This window comes from Bison bison, unplaced genomic scaffold (genome assembly GCF_000754665.1).
Source record: "Bison bison bison isolate TAMUID 2011002044 unplaced genomic scaffold, Bison_UMD1.0 scf7180017864104, whole genome shotgun sequence".
Lineage (NCBI taxonomy): Eukaryota > Metazoa > Chordata > Mammalia > Artiodactyla > Bovidae > Bison > Bison bison.
This window is the reverse complement of record NW_011494676.1, coordinates 172,864-194,785: the sequence shown is the minus strand read 5'-3', so window position 1 is coordinate 194,785 and position 21,922 is coordinate 172,864. Positions and strand designations below refer to the sequence as shown.

Genomic DNA, 21,922 nt, shown 5'->3' with positions numbered 1-21,922 from the left:
CTACTATTATATTTATTATTATAAGTAGGAATTTCTAATTGGAGGAATGTACACTGGAACTGTGTGGAAAAAGTCTATTCTTGCATAGAAACTGAAATCTTTTCCCCTCTTTACATTTGCTGACACTCATTAACATTCAAGACCTCTCTTGGAAAATGGTTTTCTCCAATATTTTACAACTATTTCTTTATGATAGCCAAGTCACAGTTATTGTTTTCGAGAATACCTGGCAGTGTTCCACAGCTGGGCAGAAGCTAAACACATGAGCTTTAAATACTGCAAAAACAATAATAATAGATAGACAAATGTCACTGACTCAACTAAGCACTATAAAACTAAACAATGGCAAGCAATTTACAATATGGGCATCTTCTGTATAAAAACAAAAAATGAGGAGACAATGACTGTATATGCACACATATACGTGCATTTAAATACATTTACATATGCACCGAATATTCGTGGAAGGATACTTAATAAACTGGAAACTATAGTCTCAGGAGAAGGATTCTGAAGGTATAAAGTGAAATGAAGATATACTTTCATTACATATAACCTTGCACTGTTTAACAGTTTTGTGATAAAGTATGTCCATATTTCGGAGAAGGCAATGGCACCCCACTCCAGTACTCTTGCCCGGAAAATCCCATGGACGGAGGAGCCTGGTGGGCTGCAGTCCATGGGGTCACTAAGAGTCAAACACGACTGAGCAACTTCACTTTACTTTTCACTTTCATGCATTGGAGAAGGAAATGGCAACCCACTCCAGTGTTCTTGCCTGGAGAATCCCGGGGACGGCGGAGCCTGGTGGGCTGCTGTCTATGGGGTCGCACAGAGTCGGACACGACTGAAGCGACTTACCAGCAGCATGTTCATATTTCTTTTAAGAACTTAGTTCAAATAATAAAATCCAGAAAGTCACATAGTAAAATAAATTTTTTAAAGAACAGGGTTCCTTTATTTATTTTTCAAATATGTGTTACTCTGCAATGCAGGCATTACCTAGGTAGCATTTTCAACTTTGAAAAGAAAAAAAAGGCAGGGTGCAGTCAAGGTTATCTTCCATTCTTTGACTCTTATTGCTTTCCTGACTTAAAAACAAAGCAAAGTAAGGACTTCCCTGGTGGTCCAATGGTTAAGACGCCATGCTCCCAATGCAAGGGGCCTGAGTTCGATCCCTGGTTAGGCAACTAGGTCCCACATGATGAACTAAAGATCCAACATGTAGCAACGAAGATCCTGCATGCTGCTAAAACCCAACACAGCACCAACCCCACCGCCCAAAAAAAACCCCACAAAGCCAAGTAACTGGTCTTAAACAAGAATAGAAATTTCCTTTCTCTGAAAGTACTCCTTCATCAATATATTGAAAAGTTCATTTTCAGTTCTCTAGAAGGTTCAGTACTACAAGGATACAAATTCCAATTCCTGCTCTGTAGGAGAAATCAATGAGTATCACAGGGCAACATTAGAACATTAATGACTTGCCAACTAATTACTCCTTGCAGTATTCACCACCTGGTGCAGCCCACTCCCACACTGAGTCAGAACTTGGACATACGACTTGCTTTGGCCAATGGGACAACAGCAAATGTCAATACAAAGCAGATGCTTGATATTAATAAGCACCTGGACTGAGACTTGCCCTTTGTATTACAGCCATCACCATGTAAAGAAACTCAAATCTGCCCTCTTTAAGGATAAACGACCACCAAAAAAAAGGAGAGAGAGAGATACCCAGCATTATCATCTGAGTCCAGTTCCCAGATGACAAGGCAACTGAATGCAGTCTTAAGAATGAGCCTAGGCAAGATCAGCAGAAAAACCAATCGACAGAATTGTAAGAAATAATATATCATTGTTATTAAGCCACACAACTATAGGTAACTGATACAGAGGGTCTTGTAAATTCTATACCCTCTTCTCATTGAGCACTTTCCTCTGGAGTTATTACCAGAATGCTTGGAAATTGTATGGGGTATAACAGGAAATTTTAGTTTTAGGATGAAGGACTCTCCTTAGGTCTAAAGACAAAAATATGAGTCATAAAGATAATTAACTAATTTTAATATTAGAAATCTAGATAAAGTTTTACGATCTTACCTCAAAAATTTACTGTTCCCTTCTCCATCATCATCAAAATCCAATCTGAGGAAAGTCAACAAAAAATATTATAAGCCTACTGATAATGCAGAATATTAACAAAATTAAAATTCTAAACCCACAATCTATCTGAACACCCACTCAGAAGGAAGAAGGAAAAGAGGAAGTGGACATAAGCAAAGATATACTTACTACCTCTTCCTGTTGAACCAAACTGGGCAAAGAAATTGGTCAATCAAAAATGAGTACCAGACTTCCCTAGTGGTCCAGTGGTTAAGAATCTGCCTGCCAATGCAGGGGACACAAGTTTGATCTTTGGTCTGGGAAAACCCCACATGCCGCAGGGCAACCAAGCTCATGTGCCACAACTACTGAGCCTGTGCACATAAGCCCAAGCCCTGCAATAAGAGAAGCCACCACAATGAGAAACCCAAAATCGCAACTAGAGAGTAGCCTCTGCTCTCCACAACTAGAGAAAGCCCGTGCACAGCAACAAAAACCCAGCACGGCCAAAAATAAATGATAAACAAGTAAATAAATAATTTTTTTCCTTAAAAAGAGTGTGCCTACTGCTACCTTTATTTTCCTAGGGTAGCAATCCACCTTTGTCAAAGTTTTACATCAGAGTACAACCTCACAAAAGGAGCAGGAATCTACTCAAAAAGGACAAGGAAAACATTAGTATGAGTAATTCATGTCTTTAATTTTCATTTCTATAGTCTATCCTAGGCTATGTTACCAGCTCTCTGAAATATCTCTCAAAACAGGGAAGTGATTTTAGACCTCTGAAGGTTGGGTTTTTGTTTGGCCACACTGCGCAGCTTGTGGAAACTTAGTTCCCAGGTAGAACCAAATATGAGCCTTCAGTTGTGAAACGGAGAAGGCAATGGCACCCCACTCCAGTACTCTTGCCTGGAAAATCCCATGGGCAGAGGAGCCTGGTGGGTGCAGTCCATGGGGTCTAAGAGTCCGCTAAGTCCGCTAAGAGTCGGAGACGACTGAGCAACGTCACTTTCACTTTTCACTTTCATGCATTGGAGAAGGAAATGGCAACCCACTCCAGTGTTCTTGCCTGGAGAATCCCAGGGACGGGGGAGCCTGGTGGGCTGCCGTCTATGGGGTCGCACAGAGTCAGACACGACTGCTAAGCGACTTAGCAGCAGCAGCAGCAGCTGTGAAAGCGCAGAATTTTAACCAATGAACCACCAGAGAATTCCCTGAAGGTTGTTAAATAATGTTTCTTTCCTTCATTCATCCAATGAACATGTAATACATGCTACATTCCAGATACTGTACTAGATGAGTTGAAAACAAAAGATTTGCCCTCAAAGGCTTCTTCTCCTAGACAAATATAAATACACAAGTGAAAATGAGAAAGCATCATATGAGGAGCACAATCAATAAGCTATAGATGTGTAGTGAAAAAAGAGGTGACTTTCATTTCAAGGGATTAGGCAAGATTATAGGTAATGAGATAGGCAATCTCCTATTAATCTCTATACTAAACTAAAATGTAACTCATGTTACCACCTTAACCCAGTGATCTTGGCATCTCCATTAGAGCGATAACCTGATATTATAGACCTCTAAATGGATTATGAAGTACATAGCATCAATCCTGAAAGTGTCCATTTTTCTTACATGTCAAAATCAGCCTACTGACCCAATAACTTCATTTCTAAGACTCTATCCTAAAGAAACAACTCAGAAAAAATTTATGTACAAATACTCATTAAGCATTACAATATAATAGTATATCTTCAAAATTGTTTAAATGTCCCAAAATAGAAATTAAGTACATCCTTCTATGTAACTATTTTAAAACTATATTTCTATACAATATGTAACAGGTATGGGAAAAAGAGTTATTTTATACAATTAGATCAAAAGACTAGACTACATAAACCAATACAATTATATGATTATAACTACACATAAAGAATTAACTAATTATGCAAAAAAACTAATGGGAGATGAATTTGGGTAGTAAGATGATTGCTTTACTAGTCTTCTAACTTTCTACATTTTCTAATATTTCTTTTAAAAAAAGTATTATTTCTTTTAATATATTTTCCTCATTACCAATATTACAAACACTTCAGAAAATTTAGAAATAATTAAAAACAAAAGAAAAAATAAATCACCCATAATCCCATCATCCAGACTAACTGATAAATATCCTTTCAGCTTTTTGGCTATGCATATGTGTTATATACATATTTATTTCTGATAGGAGTTGATATATTACATACACTGTAACCTCTTTTCTCAATATATTATGAACATTTTTCTGTACTGATACATATTTGCCACTTCTAATAGCTGTACACTTTCAATATAACTTTCTCAGCCAATCTCAATTTTGATATTAATATTGATTCTGATTCTAATTGTTAAGATTATATATAATCTTAATACTATGTTTCAGGGAGTAGACTCTAAAGCTAATCTCTCAAGGTTTACACTATAGATCCTCTACTTACTAGCTTTAAAACCTTGGGTAAATTACTTATTCACCCTATGCCTCAGTAAACTAAATGCTTCTTGGAGACATAGCAAGCTTTAATTCTGTTATTCTGTTACCATCTGAAGGCAGAGAACACTCCTGCATTACTACAGGTAGGAGGAAACTTAAAGACTAGGTGTAACATTACCTACAGAATTTTTTAAAACAAAAGAAAGAAAAAAACAGAAAATATAAAGTAGGTAAAATACTACCCATTCTCCCAGGCCTTTCTAAAACAATCTCTTTTCTGAAGCCTTTCCCAACCTCTACCAACCAATGGTGATATTTCCGTACAGTGAAATACACAGCACTGTATTTGTTCTTTTCTTAGCAAACCTGGTGTATTCTATCTTGAATTACATTTATGTGTGTGATGATTATCCCTTTAAGAACATAAGCAACTTAGAGACAAGGACCGTGCCTTATTTACCTTTGTATTCTAGGAGCAATCACACAATGCCTTACACTAATTAGGCATTTAAAAAATAATTCTGGAACCAAATGGACTCCGGATTCCCAAAGAGGCAACATATCAATAACTTAAAGGAAAAATATTCTAGATTTCAGCATTCTCTAAATTCAGGAAAGTAAAAACCCTACCAAAAAGATTCTGAGAATGGAGATACAAAGCTTAATGAAAGCAACGAAATTTTCTCAGCAACAGTGAAATATCTGGGCTTAGCTACAGTCCTTTACCTTGCAGATTTTTGGTTTAAGAAAAAATAAAACTGCCTCTAAGCAACTTAGATAAAAACATCAATTCCACACAAAGAAAAATCCAGGGACTAAAGAAAGTTATCTGAAAGGAGTGTAAAATGCAGCCAAAAGAAGCAAGAGGGTTAGGAAAAGGGGTTTAGTAACTAACAAAATTAGGCAGCTTAAAGGAGAAGCGTTCATGACACACTACACCCAAACTTACCCTGGTCGCCGCTTAATAGCCCTCTGGACGATGGCTCCTCCACCTTGAATCCCAGGCCCAGGGTTTCCAGAGGCAATGGCTGGACCCAGAGGTGGTACATCTGATGTCATTTCTGTCAGACAAAAACAGAAATACAGTTAGAACAATTGCCCTTGTTTATCATAATCATCACTATCAAACTAGCTAGAAGAAAGGTTGAAGCTATGGATGATATCTCAGTAGTTTGCTAGAAAACTCAAATGCTCATTCTAGATTGCTTTTCTTGAAATCTTACTCTGGAAAAAGATTTCTCTACTTCAGTTTCCCCAACTTAATACAGTTTGGAAGAGGTGGCACTATATTCTGCAGCTTCCACTTCTAAAAGCTTGTAATAGTGACACTAATCTAAAAGACACAAATTGGTTTACATATTTCATTCATGCAACAGATATATATAACTTAGCTCCTCTGATTTACTTAGAAAATGCAGAACAACCTGAAAATTAAAAATCACCTAAAGTCCAATATTCAAAAATACTTAGAGTAAAACTCTAAGTCCTTTGTTATGGCTCCTCTTTTTAATCCTTCCTCTCTCCTATCAATTCAATCTCATACCCCAGAAGCAACCATTTTTAACAGCTGAGTTCAGTTTATCTCTTATTTTTCCCCTCAGATTATATACAACTATCTCTCTGATCAAAAATGGGCACATTTGATTACAGTGGGTTTGTTGAAGACAACCACTGGCCTTTAGGGACTAACCTTACGTGAGAGTCCACGAGACAGGCCAAAAATGTTGTATACAAAGATTCTTGATATTTTTGGACAAATCTCTGAACATGTAGCATACAGAAAGTATACAGAACAGATTACAAATGAGAAGCTGGGTATGGGTAAAGTGAAACCAGATATTAAAAGAAAAAAATTAAGAGCAACTTCAGGGTGGCCAAGTAGAAGAGGTATTTCTCCAGGCTGAAAATGATCTAAGTCTGGAGAGAAAAATGATGCAATGGAATGGAAACATGGGAGCCGTTAGTGCAAGAGTCTCCTGCCAACCAACAGATATGGCCATCATTAAATGACATGTGTGTTGATGGGGGGAGGAGGCATTTTTCCTAATAAAAAAAGGATCCTGATCTGCAAGTTGCTTTTAGCATTTAAATACATATCAAAGATATCCATACACACACACACACACACACACACTCAAGACAGATGCCTCATCCCTTTTCATAACCTCACAGTGTAAGAATATATCATATCTTATTCAACCATTCCCCAAGTTGACTAACATTTATGTTGTTTCTATTTACTATTACTAATTATCTACTATTACAAATAAGCAAATGTATTTATACTTACTAATATAAGCACATAAAACATTTACACATACAACTTTAAATTCTCTTCTGCTTTTTAGGACAGATTCCTAGAGATGAAATTCACTGTATCCAGGTATATAATAAGCACTTAAAATTATGATGGGTACTGTCAAATTACATTCCAAAAAGGTTGCTACAATTTCTGCTCCCACTAACAGGATATGAGAGTACCTATCTCCCTCACCAGGACTTGATATTATACTTTGTAATTTCACCAAAACTGACAGGCAAAAATGGTACAGTATTTAATTATTATGTGTTTTTACATTAGTCCTCTGAAATCAATGAGTTGATGTATCTTTGATATTTTTATACTTAATAATGTATCTTTTTGTAAAGCAGCCATGAAATTAAAAGATGCTTGCTCCTTGGAAGGAAAAGTTATGACCAACCTAGACAGCATATTCAAAAGCAGAGACATTATTTTGCCAACAAAGGTCAGTCTAGTCAAGGCTATGGTTTTTCCAGCGGTCACGTATGGATGTGAAAGTTGGACTGTGAAGAAAGCTGAGCGCCGAAGAATTGACGTTTTTGAACTATGGTGTTGGAGAAGACTCTTGAGAGTCCTTGGACTGCATGGAGATCCAACCAGTCCATTCTAAAGGAGATCAGTCCTGGGTGTTCTTTGGAAGGACTGATGCTAAAGCTGAAACTCCAATACTTTGGCCACCTCATGCGAAGAGCTGACTCATTGGAAAAGACTCTGATGCTGGGAGGGATTGGGGGCAGGAGGAGAAGGGGACGACAGAGGATGAGATGGCTGGATGGCATCACCGACTCAATGGACAAGAGTTTGGGTAAACTCTGGAGTTGGTGATGGACAGGGAGGCCTGGCGTACTGCAATTCACAGGGTTGCAAAGAGCCGGACACGACTGAGTGACTGAACTGAACTGAAGTGAAAGAATTTACAGGATCTATCAGTATATAGAAGATATTATCTATTGGTATATAAAAGATATTAAAGGATATCAATTTATAGAGAATAATGCATGCCTATTATGTATTACAAATATTTTCCATCACCTACCTCAGCCTTTAAACATATAATGTTTTACAATTTTATGTTGTTAAGCTTATCAATGTTTTCCTAAATAATTCCTGGATTTCTGTCTTGCTTAGAAAAGCGCCCCACCTTTGAATTTACATCCTTATAATACTTTTGTGTTTCTCATTTAGATTTTTAACCCATCTGAAATTTATTACTTTTGCCTACCTGGCATAAGGCAGAACACTGAGTATCTTCTTGTAAGTGGTTAGCTAATTATTCTAATATCATTTGCTGGTTAATCCATCCTTTTCTCACTTATCTGAAATGACTCTCTTTACTATATTTTTGGGTAACTACAAGCAATTAATCTCTTTCTATACTTTTATTGTATATTAATATATTTTCTAGCTCCTGTGTCAATACTGAACACTTTTGATAGTTTTTATAGCACATTTTAATTATCAAATAGGAAAGTCCTCCATTCTCCATTAATTTATTCTACAAAATGTTCTTATTAAATGGCATACACTACTTCTGCTTCCAGGACAATGGAATAGATGTACTTTTCCCTATTCCTCCTGCTAAGCACAACTAAAAGTTCTAGACATCATACATAAAACAAACATAAGAACATTCTGAAAGGTAGACAGAAGAAGGCGGACCAGCTAAAGACTTCAGGATCTGAAGAATTTATGGGGATGAGTTCTGCTGGGTTTCCCTTTCCTAAAGGCTTAGTCTCTCTAGACAAAGGACCAGGAAAGAGAAGAGGTTATCAGGACAGAGAATCCTTAAACAACTACTACTCTACTTCAGCCAAACACCAGAGGAAAACTGTGACCCAACCTTTACTCTGTCAGCAAAGGCTGAGTGGGGAACCTAAACATCTGTCCTTGCAAGGCTGTAACAAAGTACCTCAAAAGCCCTCCTGGGATGGTGTCAGAGAAGGCCAAGTAGGGTCTTGCAATTTTCATTTCCAGTGGTCAGAAATGAGGACCTGTCCCTCCCAAGTGTCAGTGGAGACCATGTGGGGAAATGTAACTCCCATCCAAATCCAGCAGTAAGAAGTCCTACCTCAAGTGTCAAAATAGGCTTAGTGGGGAACCTGGAATTCTATCTCTACCGAGTAATAACAAGGTAGCACCATTATTGATAGCACTCTTCTAAAGTGGTATCGTGAAAGCTAGATAAAATAGGTTTAAATAAAGGCCAATATCACAGAATACAAAAATGTTCAGGCTTCAAATTTTTTTAAAAAATCACTCATCATACTAAGAATCAGGAAGATTTTAAATTCGAGAAAAGTAACAATCAATAGATACTAACAATGAAATGACACATGTTAGAATTATCTGATAAAGACTTTAAAAGTGAGTATGGTAAAAATAATAATAAACACTGAGTCATGTCTGAGTCTTTGTGACCCCATGGACTATAGCCTGCCAGGTTCCTCTGTCCATGGGATTCTCCAGGCAAGAATACTGGAGTGGATTGCCATTCTCTTCTCCAGAGGATCTTCCTGACCCAGGGATGGTAAAAATGCTTCAACAAGCAATTACTGTCACAGTTGAAACAAATGAAAAAATAGCCTCAGCAAAAATAGTCTCAGCAAATATGTAGGAAACATAAAGAAGAATTGAATAGAAATTTTAGAACTGAAAATATGAATTGAAATTAAAAGTTAAGTGGATAGGCTCAACAGCAGAAAGGAAGGAACAAAGGAAAGAATCTATGAAATGAAAGAACACTATAAATCACCTAATCCCAAGAGAAAACATCTGTACTCCAGTCCCATCACTTCATGGCAAATAGATGGGGAAACAATGGAAACAGTGACAGGCTTTATTTCCTTGGGCTCCAAAATCACTGCAGATGGTGACTGCAGCCATGAAATCAAAAGATGCTTGCTCCTTGGAAGAAAAGCTATGACAAACCTAGACAGCATACTGAAAGGTAGAGAGACATTACTTTGCTGACAAAGGTTCATCTAGTCAAAGCTATGGTTTTAACAGTAGTCATGTATGGATGTGAGAGTTGGGCCATAAAGAAAGCTGAGTGCCAAAGAATTGATGCTTTTGAACTATGGTGTTGGAGAAGACTCCTGAGAGTCCCTTGGACTTCAAGGAGATCAAACCAGTCAATCCTAAAGGAAATCAGTCCTGAATATTCATTGGAAGGACTTATGCTAAAGCTGAAGCTCCAATACTTTGGCCACCTGATGCAAAGAACTGACTCACTGGAAAAGACCCTGATGCTGGGAAAGACTGAAGGCAGGAGGAGAAGGGGACAAAAGAGGATGAGATGGCTGGATGGCATTACCGACTCGATGGACATGAGTTTGAGCAGGCTCCGGGAGTTGGTGATGGACAGAGAAGCCTGGAGTGCTGCAGTCCATGGGGGTCGCAAAGAGTCGGACACGACTGAGCAACTGAACTGACTGACTGAAGAGAAAACAGACAGGGAAATAAAATGAATAGAAAAGAAAAACAAGAGATGCTCAGGGACTTGCGTAACTAACAAAAGAGCTAGTATTTGTGTCATTTGAGTCCTGGAGGGGAGAAAGAAGGCAAAGCTGAAAAATAACATCTAACTTCCCAAATTTGGTGACAGTTGTAACCTATGGATTCAAGAAGGTGAGCAACCCTTAAAGGATAAACCTAAAGAAACTCATTTCAACACACATCACAATGAAACATAAAAAAATTAAAGACAAAGTTTTGAAAGAAGCTAGAGAAAAATGACACTTAAAAGAGAAAAAATAATTCAGATAGCAGATTTTCATCAGAAACCATGGAGGCCAAAAGAAAGTGGCAATAATTTTTTAAGTTCTGAAAGAAAGAAACTACCAACCCAGAATCCTTTACCCAGTGAAAACATCATTCAAAAATGAGCAGAAAATAAACATATTCTCTGATGATGGAGAACTAAGGAGGATCTGTCATCAGCAGCCCTATGCTAAAGAATAGCTAAACAAAGTTCTCTGAAAAGAAAGGATGTTAAAGAGAAGAAATTTTAGAACACCAAGAAAGAAGGAAAAAACACTGTATTAATAAAAATCAATAGGTTGTGCTTCTCCTTTTGAAGTTTCTAAATTATATATAATGGTTGAAGCAAAAATGACAATACTGATGCTTCTAAATGTAAATACAGAAATTTAAGGCAAATTATAAATGGAGAGGATAAAAGAATGTAAAGGGAAGTAAGATTTCAACACTTTACTCAAACTGGTAAAATGACATCAACAGGCTGTGCTGAATTATGTATATGTATATACAACATAAGGCCCACTATAGCAATTACCGGAAAAGCTATTCAAGAAGATACACTAATAAACATTATTTGTTGTTATTGTTCAGTTGCTCAGTCATGTCCAACTCTTTAGAAGTTTTAAAAATGTTCAAATAACCAGGAAAAAGAAAACAGAGAAACAAAAATCAAAACGAACAGAAAACAAAAAATAAAATGGCAGACTTAAGCACTAACACATCAATAATTTTATTAAATGTAAATGGTCTAAATACACCAATTAACAGACAGAGATTGGCAGAGCAACTTAAAAAACATGACAACTATATGCTGTCTACAAGAAACTCACTTAAAATATAACAGTTGGGGTGGGGCGAAAGTAAAATAATGGAAAAGATACATCTTGTAAAATATTAAACAAAGAAAAGTAGAAGTGTCTATATTATTAATAACAGATAAGGTAAACTCTGGAAGATGATGAGGGACAGAGAGGCCTGGCATGCTGCAGTCCATGGTTCTCAAAGAGTCAGACACAACTTGGTGACTGAACAACACAAAAAGGTAAACTCCAAAGCAAATAAAATTACCAGAGACAAAGCAGAACATTCTGTAATAAAGATTCAATCCAGCAAGGAAACATTTGGTGTACATGTACGACAAAGCTGCAAAATATGTTAAACAAAAACTGCCAGAACAGAAAGGAGAAAAGTTATAGCTGAGAGACTTCAACATCCCTCTCTCAACAATGCACAGAACAATTAGAAAGAAAATCAGCAAAGGTACAGAAAACCTCAGTGACACTTCAATCAACAGGGTCTAATCAACATTTCCGCTTCATGGGTCACAGCTTGTCATGATGAAGGGGCTTGTGTATGAAGCTATACAAGCCACGCCATCAGGGCCAGCCAAGATGAACGGGTCACAGTGGAGAGTTCTGACAAAATGTGGTCCACAGGAGGAGGGAATGGCAAACCACTCCAGTATTATTGCCTTGAGAACCCCATGAACAGCACGAAAAGGCAAAAAGATATGACATCGGAAGATGAAGCCTTGAAATCCTTCAAGCTAGGCTTCAGCAGTACAAAAACCAAGAATTTCCAGATGTACCAGCCAGGTTTAGAAAAGGTAGAGGAACCAGAGATCAAATTGCCAACATCTGCTGGATCTTAGAGAAACCAAGGGAATCACAGAGAAACATCTACTTCTGCTTCATTGACTACGTTAAAGCCTTTGACTGTGTAGCCTTTGACAACAATCTGTGGAAAATTCTTCAAGAGATGGGAATACCAGATCACCTTACCTGTCTCTTGAGAAACCCGTATGCAAGAAGCAACAGTAAGAATGAGACATGGAACAACGGACTGGTTCAAAATTGGGACAGGAGTACATCAAGGCTGTATGTATATTGTCATCCTGCTTATTTAACTTATATGCAGAGTACATCATGCAAAATGCCAGGCTGGATGAATCAAAAGCTGGAATAAAGATTGCAGGGAGAAATATCAACAACCTCAGATATGCAGATGATATCACTCTAACAGCAGAAAGCAAAGAGGAACTAAAGAGTCTCTTGATGAGGGTGAAAGAGGAGAGTGAAAAAGTGGGTTAAAACTCAACATTCAGAAAACAAAGATCATGGGATCCAGTCCCATCACTTCATGGCAAATAAAAGGAGAAAAAGTGGAAACACTGACATTTTATTTTCTTGGGCTCCAAACTTGCAGTAGACAGTGACTGCAACCATGAAATTAAAAGATGCTTGTTCCTTGGAAGGTAAGCCATGATAAACCTAGATAACACATTAAAAAGCAGAGACATCACTTTGCCTACAAAGGTCCATACAGCCAAAGCTATGTTTTTTTCCAGTGGTCACATACGAATGTGAGACATGGACCATAATGAAGGCTGAGCACCAAAGAATTGATACTTTCTATTATAGTAATGGAGAAGATTCTTCAGGGTCCCTCAGACTGTAAGGAGATCAAACCAATCAATCCTAAAGGAAATCAACCCTGAATATTCACTGGAAGGACTGATGCTGGAGCTGAAGCTCCAATACTTTGGCCACCTGATGCGAAAAGCCGACTCACTGGAAAAGACCCTGATGCTGGGAAAAACTGAGGGCAGGAGAAGGGGACAACAGAGGATGAGATGGTTGGATAGCATCACTGACTCAAAGGACATGAGTCTGAGCAAACTCCAGGAGATGGTGAAAGACAGGGAGGCCAGCGTGCTGCAGTACATGGGGTCACAAAGAATCAGACACAACTTGGTGACTGAACAACAGCAAGTCAACATTTATAAAAATACCACACCCGACAGCAACAGATATACATTCAAGTGTTCCAGAACAGATACCCAAGACAGACCATATGCTGTGCCATTAAGGAAACCTCAATAAATTTAAAAGAACTGAAATCATAGATTGGATTCTCCACCCACAATGGAATCAAACTAGAAATTAGTTAACAGAAAGATAATAGGAAAATCTCCATTCGCCTGGACACTAAATAACACATTTCTCAATAACTTAAGAAGAGGTCTCAAAGTGGATAAAAAGTACAGCAAACTAAAATTGAAATTACAAGATGGTAAAATCTGTGGAACACACCAAAAGATATACAGTCAGAGGAAATCTTATAGCACTAAAATGCTATGTAAGAAAAGAGGAAAAGTCAAATAAATCATCTAAACTAATAGGGAAAAAACAGGTCACTTCCATCCAGGCCAGATCCCAAGATGATTGAGCTCTTGTTGAGACATGTTGGCCATCATTGCCTCCACGCCCACCTCAGTCCTCAGTCCAGTACCAGAAATGTTGTTCCTTTGGGAACCACAGCCAGTGAAGAGATTGAGAGGTTCTGGAAAAAAATACTATTTCAAATAGTCCTTTGTCTCCCCATATCAGTATCTACAACTGGTCTCTTTTCATGGTGACGTCCATGTGCCACCGTGGCACTGGTATTGCCTCGAGTATAGGGATCTCTCTGGGCTGCTGGCCCTCTTGGTCCCTGTGAGCTTTGATTCTCATTTGGAACTTGTGAAGTCCCTGTGTTTGGGACCAGCACGGATCACACAGCCAAATTTGCACTCGTCTTCCCTCTCCTGTATCACACCTGGAACGGGATCCGATACTTTATGTGGGACCTAGGAAAAGGTTTGTGCTTGCAGATCCTCTTGAAGCTTAGCAGTAGAGTGCCTTATAGAACCACAATAATGGAAAGGGTCCAGTTTTCCCCTTATTTCTAAAGAAGGAATGACTGCAAAAGTTCCCTTTTCTTGCCCCCAGCTTGCAGCCTACTCTGGACCTGGGAGCCTTCATTCTCTCTTCATGTTAGGTCTTGATTTATGATGAGGGTCAGCTTTTGGCTTCTTCCTGAGACAGTGGAGGGCTTCCCTTGTGACTCAGCTGGTAAAGAATCCACCTGCAACGCGGGAGACCTGGGTTCGATCTCTGGGTTGGGATGATCCCCTGGAGAAGGGAAAGGCTACTCACTCCAGTATTCTGGCTTGGAGAAGTCCATGGACTGTATAGTCCGTGGGGTGGCAAAGAGTCGGACACAACTGAGCGACTTTCACTGAGACAGTAGAAAAAATGTCAGCTTTGTGGCCTCTGCTGTAGGGACTGGGAGTGGGGCTTTGGCCTGTGGGTTGCTGGCTTAAAAGACAGTTCTTTCACTGGTCAGCGCTCAAGGTCTTTAGCATTCACACATTCTGACTGAAAGGGGGTGGAGGTGAAAGGGAAGTAGCCTGTCCCAGCTAGACAGAGATAAAAAGAGTAAACTAACTCTTGGAGCAGGTGCTTTGGGGAGATGTATAGCTTTTGATGCAAGAGGAAGATCCAGAAAATTATCATTGAACCTATTAAGGGTTATTTCTCTTCCTTGTGTTTCCAGAAAAACCAAATCTCTTATTGTCATGTTTTCTAATCCAAATTCCTGTGACAGCTTTTTCTGAAGCTGAATTAAAATTACTGTCTTTGGGGAAAAAGAAAGAACAAAATAAACCCAAAACAAGCAAAAAGCAATAATGAAAGACATAAAATAATAAACTGTAAAACAGAATAACAATTTAAAAATAAAACAAAGAGTTCTTTAAATCGATCAATAACATTGACAAACCAGACCAAAAACACACAAACTACCAAAATCAGGGGAAAAAACAGGAATTATCATGACAGACCCCAAAGAAATCGAAGAGACAACTGAGAATACTAACTTAAATAAATCTGACAACTTAGATCAAAAGGACCAATTCCTTAAAAAACACAAACTGAACTTTCCTGGTGGTCCAGTGGTAAAGAATCCACCTGCTAACGCAGGGGATGTGCGTTCGATTGGGAAGACTCCACTTCATGGGGCAACTAAGCCCTTGTGCCACAACTACTGAGCCTGTGCTCTGGAGCCCGTGTCCTAGAGAAAGTAGAGAAAGCCCATATGCAGCCACAAAGGCCCAACAAAGCCAAACAAATAAAAACATTCAATTTTAAAAGAAACAAAAACACAAACTAAAACAACTAACCAAACACAAAACAGGTGACATGAATGGTCCCATAATTACTAGGAAACTGAATTCATATTTCAAGAGCTCTTAAAAAAAATTCTAGGTCTAGATGATTTCACTGGAGAATTTTACTGAACATTTAAAGAATGAACAGCAATTTTACATAATCTCCTCCAGAAACTAGTTGAGGAAGGGAACACTTACAAATTGATCTTATGAAGCTATAAATCTGATACAAAAACCAAACAAAGACAGTAGAAAAACAAAACAAAAACCCAAGATCAATATTCCTTAGGAAAACAGATGCAAAAATTCTTAACAAAATATTAGCAAATAGAATTTAGTAAACAGAATTTGGCAATAGGCAAAAGAATTTTACAGTGTAACCATATGTGATTTACTCAAGAAAAGCAAACTGGTTAAACATTTAAAATCAATCAACACATTACTAGGCTAAGAAGAAAAATAATGATCATATCACCCTATGTATAAAAAGTATTTGCTGTAGGGTGAGAGGGAAGTGCAACAGGGAGGGGTAAAAAAGAATTTAAAAAGTGAAAAAAAAATAAAATAAAACCCATGGGGTATTAAAAAAAAGAGTATTTCCTAAAATTCAACACCCATTCTGACAAAAACAGAAAAATTAAAGTGAAATGTCTTCACCTTGACAAAAGTATCTACAAAAAGGGAAAAGAGAAAAACTACCACTGTGTGGGGGTGTGAGTGTGGGAGTGTGAATGCGCTCACTTGCTCAGTCATGTCCAACTCTACAACCCCATGGACTGTAGCCCGCCAGGCTCCTCTGTCCATGGAATTTTCCAGGCAAGAGTATTGGAGCAGGTTGCCACTTTTACTTAACAGTGAAAGACGATGCTTTCTCCATAAGATCTGGGAACGAGGAAAAAAAATGTTCACTCTCATCACTTATTTAAACACAGTATGGGAAGTTCTAGCCAGTGCAAAAAATGCAAGAATAGGAAATAAAAGGCCTATAGATGAAAAAGAAAAAAAAAAAAAAAAAAACTACCCCCATTTGCGGATTACATGATTATCTTTGTAGAAAATTCTAAGGAACCTACCAAAACAAAAAAAACCTCTTAGAACAAACAAGTAAATTCAGCAAAGCTGCAGTATACAAGATAAGCACACAAAACTCAACTGTGTTTCTATATGCCAGCAATTAATACATGGACATAAAAATTTTAAAGCACAAAACCATTCATAACCCTTTCAAAAAATAATTAAATGCGAATTTAACAAATGCACAGGATTTGTATGCTGATGCTGATGAAAGAAATCAAAGCTCTAAACAAATGGAGAGACATCACATTCATGGACTGGAAGACTCAACAAAAGATGTAAATTCTCTTCAAACTGATACACAAGTTTAATGCAATTCTTATCTAAATACTAACAAGATATTTTTGAAGACATAAACATGACCATTCTAAAATGTATATGGGAAGGTAAAAAAACTATAATAGCTAAAACAAAGTGGGAGAAAAGAGTCTACTTGAGTTCAAGACCTCTAATATAGCTACAGTAATTAAGACTGTGCAACCCTAGCAGAGTCACAGACACTTAGGTCAATGGAACCCAGAAACACTCACACAAATATGCCCAAATGATTTTGACAAAAGTGCAAAAGCAATTCAAAGGAGGAAAGATAGTCTCTTCAACAAATAGTGCTAGACCAACTAGACATCCTTAGGGAAAAAAAAAACAAACCTTGACCCCTCATTACAAAATTTAATCAAAATGAATCATGGACTTACATGTATAATGTAAAACTATGTAACTTTCAGAGAAAATATACAGGATCTAGGGACTAGACAAAGAGTTCTTTCTTAGACTAGGTACCAAAAACATGATCCAGGAAATGAAAAACTGATTAACTGGACATCACTGAAATTAAGAACTTTTGCTCTGGGAAGACTGTCAGAGGATCAAAAGACAAGTTACACAGTGGGAGAAAACAGTGCAACAAAGGACTTGTAACTAGAATATAAAAAGAACTCTCAAAACTCAACAGTAATAAAGCAAAAGTCTTAAACACACATTTTACCAAAGATTGTTGTTCAGTCGCCCAGTCGTGTCCAAATTTGCAACCCCATGGACTGTAGCACACCAGGCCTCCCTGTCCCTCACCATCTCCCAAAGTTTGTCCAAGTTCATGTCCATTGCATCAGTGATGCACAAATGGTAAATAAGTGTATGGAATGTCATTAGACATGAGGGAAATGCAAACTAAAGCCACAATGAGATGTACAACATATCTATTAAAATGGCTACAAATAGTACTAATAAAAAACAGGAAAAATACAAAAAAAGATCACTATATACTGCTGGTAAGAATATAATATAGTATAGCCACTCTGGGAAATAGTTTGGTAGTTTCTTTAGAAACTAAACATGCAATCATAAATTCCAGCACTGCACTTGCAGGTATTTATCCCAGAAAAGTGAAGACTTATATTTACAGAAAAACCTGTACCCAAATGTTTATATACTTTTATTTGTAATACTCAAAGACCAGAGAAATTGTACATACTGTACAATTCCATTTATAGAACATTCTTGAAATAGCAAAGTTACAGAAATAGAAAACAGGTTAGTAGCTGCTGGGGATTAAGGAGAGGGTGAAGTACGAGGAAAGCGGATGTTGCTTTAAAAGGGCACCACAAGGGACCCTTATGATGACAGAAATACTCTGTACCTTGACTACCAATGTAAATATCCTGTTCATGATATTATACTATAGTTTTGCAAGATACAACCACTGGGGGAAACTGGGTTAAGGGTAGGGGATCTCTTATTATTTCTCAAAACTGAATATGAATCTAAAATCACCTCAAAAAAAGTTTAAAACTTTTTAAAACATTTTAATGTCATATACTTCATCTTCCTTTTGAAATTTAAAATTTAAGTAAAGTTCTAATAACAAAAAACTCTTAAGGTTAACTAAATTACATTAAATTTATATAAGAACTTTGAAGGAACAGTAGTATGGTACTGCATTTCATCATCCAGGAATATGGTACGTCTTACATTTATTCAGACATTTCCTAATGCTCTTTGATAAAATTTTACAGTTTTCCTCACATAAGTCTTATTTTTAAGTATTTTATAGCTCTTAATACTATTATATCTTGGAATAAAATCTTCTCCATTACAACCTCTAATTGGTTACTGCTAGAATAAAAGAAAGCTACTGACTTCAGTGTGTTTATGTACTCAAATATCAAATAACTTTACTAAATTCTCTAAAAGCATTTAGTTTACTGGATTTTCTTAATACATAATCACATCTGTAAGGAATGATTATTTTACCTTTCCTTATTCAATATTTAGTTTTATATACTTATACACTATTTAGTTTTCTTCATTTACTGCATTATTGCAAGGGCTCTTGATCTGTGGGTCAGTGGCTAAAACCTACTCATAAACTTGGACGAAGAAAAGTTTTATTCTCATTAATCATTAACTGAAATTTAGCATTTCCTTCAATCAGGAAAGTAAGGTAAAACACAGTGGTTTCAGCAGCTATCTGTGACTTTGTCATCAACAGAAATCAGATATTTTCATATCACATGATAGTTAACACAAACATCCAGAATTGTTACATTCAATACTATTTTGAGAATATAGCAATTATTAGACTTGTCACTACACCTTATTGTGTTAATAAAGAAACATTAATTACTGCATTACAAACTTGTAATTTCTCCTATTTTGGTAACTGTACTTTTAATAAAATTGATTTTTTCATAACGCTGTATAGTGTTATCTTACGCAGTAACACGCTAAGGGTTCAATGGGGAGAGCAAGCCACAGCACAGTGAGCCTGGGGCCTAGGCCCTGCACCACCAGCACCCCAAGGTTTCCTCCCACGTGCCTGTCTTTCTACTCCTCACCAAGGGCTCCAATCTGGCCCGAACCAGGGGAGGTTTTTACTAATATTCTGGAGTGGGTGCAACACAAAAGTGTGACAAGAACTTTTGAAGACTCAAAGTAAAAGTATTATTCCTGGCTTTACAGTCAGTGCGTGGATAATCAGTGATTTTTCCTAAGCCTTCACTGTGTATCAGGCACTGTGCTGAACAACTTGCGTGCCTCTCGTTTATTTCCACAGTGATCCAACGAGGCTGAAGGGCTTCAACAGATTTCACCAGTCGTAGAGAATGTAGAATAGAAGAATGTAAAAAATGCATGTCCACAGAGACTCAGAATGTGATCTTATTTGGAAACAGGGTCTCTGAAGGTATAATTAGTGAAAATTGAGGTCATATTGGATTAGGATGTTTTCTAAATCCAATGAATGATATCTTTACAAAAGCAAGGAGAGGGACATTTAGATACAGAGACTGGATGATGTGTCTAGAAGCTAGAAAAGAGAAAACCAAATCTACCAATACCTTCATTTCAGACTTAGAGCCTCCAGAGATGCGAGAGAATACATTTCTGCTGTTTTAAGTCCTCTCGCTTGTGATACTTCGTCACTACAGGCCTGAGGAACTAACACAATAATGATGCATGATTCTTTCAAAATACTCTGGATTTAATTTTCTAAGATCAGCTCCTTTTAAATGGAAGAGGAACTTAGTGTGATGTCAAGTGTGGCATAGTTAAGCAGTATTCTTAGTGTACTGAACTCAAGCACCTTCTATTAAAATCACCATTTGATAGAAATTACAAAAAAAAACCCCAAACTAGTAAATATTTCAATCAGTCAACACAATCTCACAGATTTATAGAAAAGTCACTTCTGAATGTGGCTTCCTTTCCTGAAATAGAAGAAATAATATAAAACTAAGTCACTGAAAACATGAGTGAGGAAAACAGAAATGATAAAAGTAGCATTGTAAGTTGAATAGATGTTCAAATGTTAAAAAAAAAATACTGGTAACAATAATTCATCATATTCCTACACTGTATAAATATGAACCACTTTGGATACGTTTTTTAAAATTTTACTTATTATTCCTAAAATCTACCTCCACACTTGACATCACACTAAGTTCCTCTTCCATTTAAAAGGAGCTGATCTTAGATCAGATCTAAAATCTACCTCCAAACTGTATTGATAATAAATTGCACCTAAACCCAAAACACAAAACCTCTTTTCTGCACGTCTTTTGTTACAAGCCCAAGGATTATAACTGCCTTCAGTACTGGATAAAGAGAGTACTCGTACTCACCATTAAAATGATGATACGTCACAAAGCTATCATAATCAAAACAGTGTATCACTGATATAAAGACATACAGATCAATGGAATAGAATACAGAGCTCCAAAATAAATCCTCACATATATGATCAAATGATTTTCAACAAGGGTCCCATGACCATTCAGTGGGGAAAGACTATCTTTTCAACAAATGGTTCTTGGAAAACTGGACATCCACATGTTAAAAAAGTGAAGTTGAAAAAAAAAAAAAATGAAGTTGTATCCTTCCTTACATTACTCATATACAAAAACTAACTCAAAGTGGATCAAAGATCTAAATGTAAGCTAAAACTATGAAATTCATACAAGAAAACATAGGATAAAGCGTCCTGATACTGGGTTTGGTAATTTCTTAGATATATAAAAAGCACAAGCAACGAAAGTAAAAAGTGATAAACTGGACTTCATCAAAATTAGCAACTTCTGTGCATCAAAGAACACTATCAACAAAGTAAAAAGATAACCCACAGAATGAGAGGAAACATTTGTGAATCATTTATGTGATATGGGATTAATATCCAGAGTACATAAAGAACTCCTGCAACTCAACAACAAAAAAGTACAGCCTAATTTAAAAATGGACAAAGAACGTGAACAGACATTTCTCCAAAGGAAATACACAAATGGCCAATAAGCATATGAAAAGATGCCCAACATCACTAATCATTAGAGAAACACAAACCAAAACTACGAGGTATCACCTCACACCCATTAAAATGGCCACCATAAAAAAGAAAAAAATAATAAGTGTTAACAAGGATGTGCGGGATTGAAACTCTTGTACACTGTAGGAATGTAAAACCTGCAACCACTATTGAGGATAAAATAGAGATGCCTCAAAAAATTAAAACAGAATTACTATATAATCCAGCAATTTCACTTCTGGGTGTATACAAAAAAGAATTGAAAGCAGGATCTTGAAGAGACACTTGTACAACACCAATGCTCAAAGCAGCATTAGTCACAATAGCCAAAAAGAAAAAGCAACTCAATATTGATCAAGATGAATGGATTTTTAAAAATGTAGCCTATATAGCCAATGGAATACTATTCAGCCTTTGAAAAGAAGA

The 21,922-nt window shown here is 37.0% G+C and overlaps 1 protein-coding gene and 1 pseudogene across 2 annotated transcripts in view; one reads left to right on the top strand and one right to left on the bottom strand.

Moving 5' to 3' along the window:
- Positions 1 to 21,922, bottom strand: part of ARNT (aryl hydrocarbon receptor nuclear translocator) — a 66,895-nt gene that overhangs the window by 31,964 nt on the left and 13,009 nt on the right. Inside the window, exons 1-3 of one of the 2 annotated variants that reach the window (XM_010838689.1) lie at positions 10,195 to 10,221; positions 5,529 to 5,640; positions 2,104 to 2,148 (exon numbers count right to left, since the gene is read on the bottom strand). In XM_010838689.1, the coding sequence (XP_010836991.1) occupies positions 2,104 to 2,148; positions 5,529 to 5,638 (155 nt within the window). In that variant the 5' untranslated portion in view covers positions 5,639 to 5,640; positions 10,195 to 10,221. Of the gene's footprint in view, positions 1 to 2,103; positions 2,149 to 5,528; positions 5,641 to 10,194; positions 10,222 to 21,922 lie in introns of those variants that run through there. The other variant, XM_010838688.1, reaches the window with a different exon arrangement.
- LOC104987707 lies at positions 5,732 to 7,213 on the top strand (annotated as a pseudogene).